Below are 12,700 nucleotides of genomic sequence, written 5' to 3'. Positions count from 1 at the left end.
TTTGCTTCATTTCTTTAAAGTCAACGTTTCTTTGTGTAGCATTTTTCATCTTTTAGTGTTTATTGAGTATCTGACCCTGGTTTATGAAGCGTTTCACCACAACTCCTGGCAATCAAAAGTTCTGAAAGAGCAGCTTTAAACTCATGATACAACTTGAAAGTTATTAACTGTAAATAAATAACAAACAGCACAAACAAATAAAGGTAAAAAAATGAACAAACCTTGAGGGATGAGGAAGTTTTTGTAAACTACAAAAAGAACATACAACATTTAGTATAATGTGCATATTCCAAAGCACAAATTCCATCAATATCAATATTGTCATACTCACATCACAAAAATATTAATTTTATACACACATTGATTCCTTCCTCCTGATGTTTTGTCATATTTTAAGTGTCCTTCATTCAGAAACACAGAGCATGATGATGTGTTGTGTGACTCTTGTTTCATGATGGAATTAGTGATGAGGTTTGGGAAGTGACCAAAAGTATTAGATTGTGAACCTGTCCCCTGGGTCAGGTGGCCGGGCTCAGTCCCAGAGAGGTTAAAGAGTTCAGACATCCACAGGGAGCTCGGCGTTAGCGACTCCTTGGTGCTGAAAGCTCGATGTGGTTCTGGCGTCTGATCAGGACGCCTCCGGAGTGACCTCCATCCCAGGTTCTCTGGGCACGTCCGACTCCCAGGAGCCCTGGGGGGAGACCCGCAGCTCACTGGAGAGATTCAATATGTCACTGTGCATCGGGAACGCCTCGGGATCCCCCCAGAGGAGCGGGGGGTGCTGCCGGGGGGGAAGGGACGTCTGGGTTACCTGGATTCAGCTGCTGCCACCGTGCGACCTGAATAAACTGATGGATGGATGACTTCTTACTTTCAGGAAAGAAAAAGGCGAGAGAGAGAGATGTTGAATCTATTCTGACACTTTCAGCCTCAAAGGGAACTTTGTAATGTATGAAGGTTTTCTGACAGATGTGATTTGAAATATTAAAGACTGAAGGTAAACTTCAATCTTCACTGTTTGTATGTGACGTGTGGTAGTATTAAGGTGAGTAAATATAGCTTTTGATTTGTGATTTACAATATACAGTAAACACTGATATTAATGTACTTATATTTTAACTGTACGACACAATCTAGTTAAGATCATCCACTTCCTACTTTACAGACTTTATATCACCAGCACATCTTGAATCTGTCGTGCACCACTGCTCATTCAAAGATGTCACAAACAAGACTGTGGACACGTCTCCGCTGAAAACACATTTTAGTTTCTCTCTCGGTCATTCTCTGATTTAACTTTTAGCTGTGCTCTGAACCGGAGTCCTTACAGGTGGTAAATATACCTATTTGTGTTAAAAACTACTCTCCCTGGAGTTTTGATACCGACCTGATCACTACCTTCACGAGGAGGTTTATGTTTTCACCCCCGTGCATTTGTTGTTTAGCTGGATTTAACAAAAAAAAACACCAATTTCCATTAAATCCATTCGTAAAGGGGCGGGACACAAGAAAGAGCCCTTTGAATTTTGGAGTCGATCATGATCTTCGTTCTTTAGGATGTTTCTCACCATTCATCATCACTCTTCCTTGGTTTGTGCCCCAATCATCCACCGAAAAATGTATAGAAATCAGTTCTGTAGTTTTGAGTTAAGGCAGAATCAAACACAGATTGGAACAACCTCCTTTGTGGAGGTAAAACACTCGATACAGCTTAGTTTTTGATTAATTACAAATTATATCCGTAATCATCTGAAATCAGTGGACATATTGACACAGCTGATTTGTCTACAATGGCAGCGTAAAAAACAGCATCCTCCTTTGCATCGCTCAGCCATCGATCATTTGAAATGAATGAGTGAATGATTAGATGAATAAAAGCCTGATGTGCACGAGTGCAGCTGGATTTTCCATAACATCACGCCGAGCGGTTGGGAAGTAAATGAACCTGACAGTTATCTGAGGAGCAGCACGAGTGATCAGAGTTTGATTTATTACCACAGGAATAGTTTGTTATGACTCAGCTCCGAGTCTCCGCCCCCTCCCTCCTGGTGTGTGAGGCTCAAAGGTCACGGTTGGTTTTATGAGGTGAGAACTTCCACTTTTGTTTTCATCCTTCAGAAGATAATTCATTTGTGTTTTCTTTGCCAGTGCTGTTATTTTATCTTAAATGAGCTTGTTGTAATTAGTGGATGTTTCTGCTCAAACAACATCTCCTGGCAACTCCTCACGTGCTGGAACAGCTCAGGAGCTTCACTCCTACTTTTGATCTTTTACTTATTTCCTATTCGTACTGTCAAGATTCTTGATAAATATGAACTTGGAAATCCAGTTATTCGACTTGGAGGAGCTTTTAGGTTTGTGATTTGTATTTTAACTTTTAAATATAGCAGGAAACAGAAATTACACTTCACAACGTAATGTAAGAGATGAATTCACGAAGAGCTTCATTCCACACGTGAGCTAAAACCTGGTTAAACACTGTAAACACTGTAAATAAACATTCATCAAATAAAAACAAACAAACCCAGAGCTACACTTGAACAAACATCAGTGTTCTATGTTCCATCCACTAACATGGAGGAGACAGGGTTTATGACCTCTACTGCAGCCGGCCACCAGGGGGCAGTCGAGCTGATTTGGCTTCCTATTTTGGGAGCTGTCACGTCGTCCATCTTCACATACGCAGTCACATGACACCACTTTGAGGTCACATACGAGAGAACCAGCATCTGATCGGGGGTGCGTTCAGTAATCCAGGGCGACATCGGGGTCCTACCTGAGCTGTTATGAGGACCGTGTCCTCGTGGGAGACACTGAAGGACGGAGACAGCGAGGAGACAGTCAGCAGAGCAGAGAGGGAAAATCAATGCTGTGACTAATAAACCGACCTCATTGGCCGGTTATTATACTGCAGCTCCGAGGGCAGCGCAGCATCGCCACACTATTATTATAAATGCAGTGTGTTGTCATTCAGCTGAGGCCGAGGTCAGGGGCTGACTGCCTGTTCATGCACATACACACACATAGTCACTTGTGATTAATATGGTTAAGCAAGTGTGCAGGGTGACACTCTGATGTCAACAGTGTGAACACTTGTGCAAGAACACACACACACTAATACACATCAACTTTTCGTTTTGGAAAGATAATTTATTAGTATATCTGTGAAGGATTTTAAATAACTTTTTTAACTTCTTCACTCTCACAGCTCATGTAGGCGAAGAGGCTGAAACTTCAGTTTATTTGGCTCAACTCTTCCATGATTTGCTTGTTCCTGAACAAATTCTGAGATTTGCGGCAAAACCTTGAAATCAGCAGCGATGTTTCATCTGGTTTGTGTCGTTTCAAGGTCAGAGTGGAGTCGAAAATGGAATAATAACCTGAATTTAGAGTCTGAAAGTCTTAAAAATGATGGATATTGAATATTAGGTTCTGAATATGTTTAAGCAAGTGTTAATTATCTTTAAAAGCTACTTCCATTGCGTTTTAGAATGAGCTTTCTAAAATAATTTGTCAATTATCGCTTTGAAATTGTTGTGAAAGGTTCATCACGAATGAATAATCAATAATCCAGGATTGTTCGGTTTGAATAAACGGCAGCAAACTAATTTCACACCAGAAATCGAACAAAAATCCGTGCGACACAATCAACACTGATTCATTGTTAAGGTAAAAAAAAACACAAGCGCAGGTTATCATCAAATATGAGTTTATTTTTTTATAAATCATTCTTACAAAATTGGCATTTTATCTATTTCATTTGTGACCTCTATAAAAGTCTTCTGTTAATTACAAGGTAGGAGGGAGGAGAAGGCATCGGGACAGTCCGCGCAGGTCAACAGATATTACTGCTGACGTGACGCAGCCAATCACTGATAAATAATCCCCAGTGGGAAGTGGTCATGCGTGGTCGCCTCTGCAACAGTGTCCAAAACACAGAGATGAAAAGGGAGGGGGGGGGGGGTGTCTATAATCAGAGAATGGAAGCCGAGTCTCATCCAGTGTATGAAGGCGGGGCCGCCCCGGGGACCCCTGCAACGTCCAGAACTCAAATGTTGATTGAAAAAGGCACAAATCAAGAACTCGCTGGTTTCCAGAGCAGATGCAGCCGTCACTGGAAACACACACACGACAGCGAGGGACGTTTTTTTTGGGGGGGTTGAACCTGCGTCGGCGCTGGAGAACAATAACCCCCCCCCCCCTCCGCAGCCAACTCCCTCTACTTGGTGATGCTCTGTGCAGCACACCACCGGAAAAGATGGGACAGTCTCTGTTGCCAAGTTATCTGAACTGAGACTCAAGCTGTGAAAGAGGCAATTTAAATACGACTGTGTCACAGCCCCAGACCCATTATTGTGAAGCATGGGGGGGGGGGGGAAGATGTTAGAGCAGAGTCTAAAAATGTTTCCATCTGGTGAAGGGGACCCAGCTGCTTATTATTTCCCATGTTTCAGTTGGCGTAGTCTTTATTGGGACTTTGCAATTTGACTCCCGGGGAGAGCCAAGATGGTTCGGGGCCGATTCCAATTCTAGATCACTGGCGTGTGCAAATCTTTTCGGGAGTTAGAACTCCTCGATCCTGCGACTCGGTGTGTGTGTGTGTGTGTGTGTGGGGCGGGAGGGGGGGTTGTCTATGTTTCCCCCTGGAAAAACCAATGCATGAGTTGTGTGTCGGCATCTGTGTGGATTCACGTGCGCAGCGTGACGCAAACAAAAATGAATAAATACCAGTAACTCCCCTCAGCAATGCAGGATCAGTCGTAGGTTCTCTCCACGGGCGTCTCATATCGTACAGTCTTTTTCTTTTTCTTTCTTTCAAAAAATAAATATGTCTATGTACAGTGCTGAGAGTCGCGGCGATTTGAAATGGATAGTGTATGCGTGTCTGTGTGCGTTTCTGTGTGTGTGTTTTAATTTTGCAAAGCTGGGGGGATGTGGTTCTTTTGAGATGATCAACAACAGTGATTCAACAATCAGACATTAAAAAGGCTCGATATGGATTCAAACAATCTGGTTCCGTGGAGCTGAAATCGGGACCAGATGCCGAATCGGATCGTGAAGATGATCGGAAACTTAAAAACAGATGATAAATCTCTGCTGGCACGAAAAAAACAAGGAAACATGTAAATACAAACATGTGATGTGATATGTGGACCTGTGACAGTATTTGGACAAAAAAAAGAAACAAGCGTAACCTCGGTTAACACTGCAAAGGCTTGATGACACATTGGACATAAAGAAATCCAAAATAAAAAAACGCTCTTGTTGAATCGGTGACTGTGATGTGGACGATGTGGACGAGCGTCCCCGGTGGACACGCTGGTTAAAAGCTTTGGCTGAGACGTTCGATGCTGAATGTCGGCCTCACAGAAAAAAGGCCACTAGAAGCCGTGACCACACGGAGCAGCCTCTCTCTCTCTCTCTCGCTCTCTCTCTCTCTCTCTCTTCAAAATGTTCAATTAAAAAACGTAGAGGACTTTTGATCTGATCCGATATCGCCGAGGTCGTCTAAGGTGCAAGAAATGTCCGGGGCGGTTTGACGATGAAATGCAAGCGACGCTTATAAATAAAGAGGAAAGCACCGATGAATTGAAGAGTGTTTTAGGAGGAGGAGAGGAGAGGGAGGGAGGGAATTTAAAAAACAACAAGCCGTCCTCCCGAGGCTAGCATTAAGCACGAGGTCGTATTCGCGGGTCGCTGCTTTCACAACACGATGGCTTCCGTGTTGTTCAGAGTGTTTCATCAACAGCTCGTCCTCCGGGGAATAGAGCAGCCCTCCAAATGAAAGAGCTTTACCTAATTGAAGCCCGGACATATCTCTGTCTGACAAATGGAGGAGAAAACCTTTTGTCAATTTAATGGCTCCGAGCTGCTCTGATATGTCACGACCAGGCGGGGGGGTGGACTAGAATGTTTAACCAGGAGAGTGCCCAGGCCTCGGATTGTGGGCGACGTGATGTGCAATAAACAATTTTACAAGGCAGACCCCGGACGTCAGAATGGCACTGATGCGCTCAGCGTTAAGAATCTCTCTACCAGCGCTGCTCCGGTGAAACACTGAGGAGCCGGCGCCGGGCGGACATGTTGCTTCTCCGGCAGCAGGTCGGTGTTCTGCTCCATTTCATCCAGAAACGCTCACTTCCCTCATTCCAACGCAGGGAAAATGTTCCCTCCGCCGGAGCTTATGGTTGGATGAGTCAACTTCTCAAGGCTCAGTGTAAACACACACGCACACAGACACACACACATTCACTCACACACATACGTATGCACAGAGAGAAGATTGAAACTACAGAGTTTGAAGGGGGGGGGGGGGGAAATAAAAGATGATGAAAGCGGACACAAAAAAAAACAACAGATAAGAAAAGTACAAGTGCCACGGGTACGAGTCCGAGAGGATATGAAACGAGATGTTTCCCCCCCCCCCACTTATCTGAGCGATAGCAGAGCGGCAGATGGATGGATTATAAAAAAGCCGTATCATCAGATCAAGGCCCGAGCTGCAGATAAGACAGACGGGATGTGTTTCAGACTCGAGGCCCGAGGACGTGTGTCGACAGCCGAGAATCAGAATATCAGAAGAGAGCGGCTGTGAAGACCAGAGAGGAAACGTTCTCTGCCTCGAAATGAATAAACTGATGATTCAAAACCTCTGAGGGGGGGGGGGGGGACCAATGACATTAAATCAAGTGAAGAACAGGGTATCCCAGGCGAGAAACCAGGGGAATTGATAGCGAGTCCATTATATATGTTGATGCAGGTGACCAGGGGAGGGGGGGCTAGGGGTGACCAGTAGGGGGGGGGTTGTTTTGCGATGGTGAACGCCTTCCCTCTTCTACCGTCCTGTACATGTGCCGAAAGAGCGGGAGAGTCAATGTCGCCCTTGTTCATGTCGTACAAAAAAAATACTCTATTCAGTTGGTTGTCGTCGTCAGTAGTGTGTGTGTGTGTGTGTGTGTGTGTGTGTGTGTGTGTGAAAACATACAGCACAGTTTGGCTTGTCCATCGCTTTGTGTACTTCCTCTTTGTCAGTCTGCGTTTGGGTGTTTTTTGTTTTGTTTGTTTGTTTTTTTTCAAATCCCCAAACACCATCTGCTTGTTTTCCTGTTCGTCCTTTTCCGAGTCAGAGCCCGGCCTCATTGGGAGCGTGCTGATTGGACGATAGAGCCGAGTCGCTCGCCGCCCATCCCGCTAGAGTCCGACTGCTTCTACCCTCCACCGAGTCAGTCTCTCGCGCCTCCCCCTGCGTGGGGTCTCCCCCCAGGGGGCGCCGGTCCTGTCAGAGCCGCTCGATGTCCCTGTATTTCTTGCGCAGGATGGAGACCTGGTCCTTGAACAGGACGGGGTCCAGTCTCATCTGGGAGTGGACCAGCGGCATGGCGCCAAACCAGCTGGCGAACTTGTTCATGCAGGTCTGCCGCTGGGCGAAGTGGTCCGGGTCGGCCCAGCGAGACGCCCTGGAGGACTGGTGGGCGTGAAGAAGACGAGGAGGAGACAGGAGAAGAAGAGTTTTAGTGTCATGTCGTCGATATTAGGAACAATCAGTGATTCTCTGATCGTCTAATACGGATTTCTGTGTTTGCACATAAGGGTTGTTTTAAGAACTTTTACATTAAGCAGAAAAGATGTTCAAGTTATATTTATTTGGTCGTACTTGTGTTTTCTTATATATATATAATAAAGCTTATGGTTAAAATATCAAACCTCACTTGTATTTATCCGACATCTTGGGAATCATAAACACATATTAGCTAATATATCAGGATCTGGAGTTTTATAAATCCTAATATTGGTGTCAGCCCTCAAAAAGAAAACAACGGCCTAAATATCAACAATTTAACACTTTACCATCAACTCTAATATTAAGTGTATTTAACACATGCTTAATGTTTTACGGTGGAGTAAATGAAAAGGTTTCTTGAGCTCATCTACTTCTTAGGCTCACGATGCAGGAGATATTTAAAATACATGAGAGAGACGTGACGTCTTCATTGATAATCTTACATCAGCCGCCGAGACAAGAGAAAAGCATTAGTGCCATTTACGTTTCTCAATAAATCATCAGCCGGCTCACTTGCTCCGTCGAGGCTTTAAGAGCGACACGCCTCCTTCCTGTGTTTTTGTTTCTCTGCTGTTTGGGACTTGTCGTGTTTACCCACGGGGTCGCACACAAGAACTTCAAGAGAATAATTCATGCTGTTCTCAGAGCTGCAAGAGTTATAGGCCGTGACACACACGACAGGAAGTAAACAACACCAGCTTCAGCCTGAATCACTGCATGTATGTTTATATATGAGCAGAAGGAAATGTCCGACTGTAATTTTCTGTGAAAGGATTTGTTCTCTGGTGTTTTCTTAATAAAACTAATAAGGCTTGTTTCATAGACGCTCACCTGTCCCATCATGGTCTCCTTGTACTGCTTCTTCTGGGTGACCTTGATGGGCGGCAGCTTGGTGACGGCAGAGACCAGGAAGTTCATCAGGATGTCCTCACAGTTCGCCAGCTGGTCCACCATGCTCTTCAGACTGGTGGGCAAGTAGCTGGTGTACAGATGGTGATAATACCTGCAGGAGGAGACACACGCAGGAGACAGAGGAGAGAGGACAAACCGTCAGGAAGACGATTCACTCTGAGGGTTGAGGTAGTTGGAGACAGTTTTGTTTTTATATTCCTGTCTTCACTTGGGACCCAAAACCGAAGATAAGCTAAAAAACAAAAGGTGAAAGGACTAAAATCTCATTTCCAGGAGAAGTTTGTTTATGCATCAGGTTTCCACAAGAACTTGCTTTTTAAAAACATCTGTGATAAGATAAAAATGTGTTTTCCCATTTCGTGAATCTCATATTTCTACCTAGGATTTTTTTTTTTTCGAGATTAGAGATTAAACAATCACATGATAAATCAGTCAGAAGTGAATTAGCAGCTATTTAATGAATCAAATTTTAAATAAAAACACCAAATATTTTCACTTTTCTTATATTTGCACTGAGTATTTACAAAATATTTATGAAATTTGGATAAAAATGGAGCCGTCTCTAAATCTAGACATTTAAAGACTACAACCTCTGCAACATATTTTAAACATATCCCACATTTTAGAAACCTTAACGTTCAGTCATTGGATTAAACTCAATTCAGCACCAGACTCATTCCTCAAGTCCCCGAATGGATTGAACGACGAACGTATTGAAAGCGATTAAGCGTCGGGCTGCAGCGATTGGCTGCCGTCAGATGAATGGGCCCCTCCCATCAGTATTAAAGCCGACAGAACCGTGGTTCTTCTAAACGCAGGAAACACGAGGCGGCTGACAAACTGACATTCTGGATGAAACGTACCCGGTAGGAAACAAAACACTGTTTCCTGAGGCTGTGCCATGACGAGCATCACACCCACTTTCATAATCTACAGATCACTGCATCAAAGGAAAGACAAGCGAACACGGGAGAGTCGAGCGGAGCTGTGATCCCGTTGGTTTGAGTCTCTGTTGAGGCAGATCTCTGAGAGGAGGATCAGTGTGTGTTCGGTGGCGTACCGGTGGTAGATGGCCGCCCCGGTCAGCACCATGGAGTAGTCGTTGGTCCATTTGGACGTGTAGCCCCAGCGCTCCTTGTTGCCGTCCCAGAAGTGGCTGCGTGCAGGGTAACCCACGATCCGCTCGGGGAAGCTCTGCCACACAGTGAAGGCAAAGTCCACCTGTGCAGAGGAAGAGGTCGACTTTACTTTATGTGGATGATAACATTTATTAGACACTTTCCAACGGTTTGTAAAAGAGGTTTATAAATTAAAGGGGCTTGGTTCATTAGGCTTTAAGATTAGAGAAGGTGAGAAAGAATGAAAACATCTTAAAAAAAGAGGAAATATGAAAAATACAACTATACATCATAATAGGATTATTGTAACGTAACACAATGTAGTGTTGCTTGAAGGTATCTGAACCACGTGTTAATTATTTTGAGCCATTTCAACTAAACACACGATTATTTATGAATGATTTCCCCACGTTTATAAATTCACTTGAAAGAGTTTACTATCTTTAAAGTTTTACAACTGTTTTTCAAAGTATTCACCAATGAATCAAAAAAGCTTTAATCAGGATTTTAGTTAGAACTTGTAAACTGTTTATATCACTGTTTAAACCACCTAACATGTCCTGCCTGTGTCAAAGAAGAACTCCAAATGAGGAACATTTGTAAACTCAACAATAAACAGGATAAACTTCCAGATAATCCCCCCCCCCCCCCGCATTGATTTGCCAGAGGAGAAATTGTGGAGAAATGAAATTGAGCTAAACACGTATTGTTTGAGTTAACTGCGTCTATTTATACTTTTTGTATTGTGTATAAAAAGCCGGAAAGGAGAGAAGAATAAAGTGATTACAGGGAGAACCGACAAAAGGAAGTGCACACTCTTTACACACACTTTAGTGAAAACACAACAGAGGCAAAACCTCATCAAACACAAAGCCGTGTTTCCTAAGCAGCTGCCTGCAGCAAACCTCTGTGGCTGCGATCAAAGCGCTCAATCAAGTAAGTGGATGAAAACATCACAGAGGCCTCAGCGGCTCCGAGAACACAACACCACACAGTTCAACACTATACGACACCGAGAGGCTGTTTGTGTTAATGAACCCTTCACTCGGAATCCACCATTAAACATAATCAACATCGGTTTTTTTTATCTGCTCCTCCTGCCAGAATTATTTGGGCGAGTCCCAAAGGAGAAGAAGGAGAAGAGGAGCTGCGACTGTTTTTCCTTTAAGAAGGGAGATAGTGGAATGATATTAAAGTCAAAAGGAAACGGGGTAATTCTACCGAAGCGTGAGGAAAAACAACCGAATGGATTTTCTTCTCGGTCGGAGGCAAAGAACAAACGACATGAAAGTCAACTTTTAAAAGAATGGAAACGTGAAACGAAGAGGAGACTGTTCAGAAATCATTTTCCATCTAAATTATCTCTCGTCGGCCTCCAACACGTTTTTCTGGTTCATGACTAAATTCTCTGTATCGGAGAAAAACGGGTAGATTTAGATTTGTCTTTTGTTCAGAGCTGGGATTCCCCTTCGCTGCCACCTCCGCCTCGCCATCCTGATCCTCGGCACAAACAGCCTTTATGGGATCTAACTCAACACTGTTCAAAGCTGCATCTGGCTTCCCACGGTGCCGCGCCAAAACCTGTCCCCGGGAAGAACCCCCCCCACCCCCCCCCCCCCCCCCCCCCCCCCCCCCCTCCCCACCCCCAGCAACAATCCCGACAGCATGTGGAGCGAAACTGTCCATAACAGGGCTGCTCTCGATCAGGGGATTGGAGAGAAGGAGCGTGATTAAAGACAAATGGAGGGGTAGAAAATGGACAATGGAGAAAAAGATGGAAACACTACAGACTCAAGTGATTTAAGAATCAAGCTTCAGAGCAAAAACTTGAAAGCTTCAGGGACAAAGAGAAATAGATAAAAGAATCGGGAAGTTACATTTGGAACTTTGTTTTGTCTCAAGAGAATAAAACTCCTGAGGCAGAAGAGGAAGATATTCTATGAAGTCGATACCTCTGTGGTGGACAACACTGTGTCTTCATCCAGGCTGAGGACTGCGTCGGTCCCTATGGTCTCATAGGGCAAGAAGCGGCTGCTCATCACCTGCAGGGGGAGACACAGAGCGGACAGGGGTTAACAAACATGTCGGCAGCCACGTAATATGAAATGGATTCCCTTGTTGAAACAGCGTTAGTCAATGATCATGTGGTTGGAGGGTTCACGTTAACATGGCTGAAGAAGCGAACATGGAGCCGACAGGATGTGGAGAACATCTAAGAAAAAAGATCGTTAAGCTTCTGTTATCAAATCAAATCTTTTATTTTCCAAACTCTCAGCGTGGAGACGTTGAATCACACAGACCACAGCTTCCACTGAACATGATGGAGCAGGATTTATTATAAAATTATTTTTTTCATGTTGACTCAAAAGCTGCTTCTGTTTCAGGGGCCCCTTGGGGGGGAGGCAGAAACAAGCTGTTCACTAGCGCCTAACAAAACAATATCGACATTACCAACAAATCTTTTGTTCGTTGACATGATCCTCCATGTTCATAATGTTGTTGCTAACTTTGGCTTTGATGCTAATCTCGTAGGATACAGATGATTAGTGGTGCTTCTTTTAAAAAGGTGCGAAGAGAGTGAATCACAATAAGCAAAGAACCACGAGCTGAAAGACCCTGAAACAGCCGAGCTGAGGAGGTCACTGCGTGTGATCCTTTCATAAAAAGTAATTAAGTGGAATATTGATCACCGATGCTCGAAGGCGGAGCTCCACCTCTCGCATCTTACGTTTTCCAGCTGGAGAGAACGGAGAGCTTCACCTGCTTCCAGTTTGAAAACAAAAAACTCTTGTTTGCTTCGACTGTCAACTGGATGCATTTTTTATGTTCCCTCGCAAATTCGTCTGGATTCCGGGGAGACAACAACAACAACAAGCAGCCACAACATCAACAAGCAGCAGCTCACAGAGCAGGAGGGAGAAAGCCAATATCCAGCTCTTTACTGCTCCCTGTTGTTTCTCAGCTGATACAGAGTTGTGTGTTTTAGATCAACACACAGACGCAGAAGGACACGCGTCACACACTCGGCACAAATCGACTTTTTATTTCTCCTCCGCTGTCGAGAAAACAGAATGTATATTTAATGGTGGATGAAACCAAACTGTATAAT

General features: G+C 44.2%; 1 protein-coding gene across 1 annotated transcript in view; it reads right to left on the bottom strand.

Moving 5' to 3' along the window:
- Nucleotides 1-3,692: 3,692 nt before the first annotated feature.
- ext1b (exostosin glycosyltransferase 1b) overlaps nucleotides 3,693-12,700 on the bottom strand; it is a 102,344-nt gene continuing 93,336 nt past the window's right edge. Inside the window, exons 8-11 of the mRNA XM_062409832.1 lie at nucleotides 11,544-11,633; nucleotides 9,534-9,694; nucleotides 8,393-8,564; nucleotides 3,693-7,465 (exon numbers count right to left, since the gene is read on the bottom strand). Of these exons, the coding sequence (XP_062265816.1) occupies nucleotides 7,280-7,465; nucleotides 8,393-8,564; nucleotides 9,534-9,694; nucleotides 11,544-11,633 (609 nt within the window). The 3' untranslated portion in view covers nucleotides 3,693-7,279. The remainder of the gene's footprint in view (nucleotides 7,466-8,392; nucleotides 8,565-9,533; nucleotides 9,695-11,543; nucleotides 11,634-12,700) is intronic.

Source organism: Platichthys flesus, chromosome 17, assembly GCF_949316205.1.
Source record: "Platichthys flesus chromosome 17, fPlaFle2.1, whole genome shotgun sequence".
In the NCBI taxonomy this organism is placed as follows: domain Eukaryota; kingdom Metazoa; phylum Chordata; class Actinopteri; order Pleuronectiformes; family Pleuronectidae; genus Platichthys; species Platichthys flesus.
This window is presented reverse-complemented; position numbering and strand designations above follow the sequence as displayed.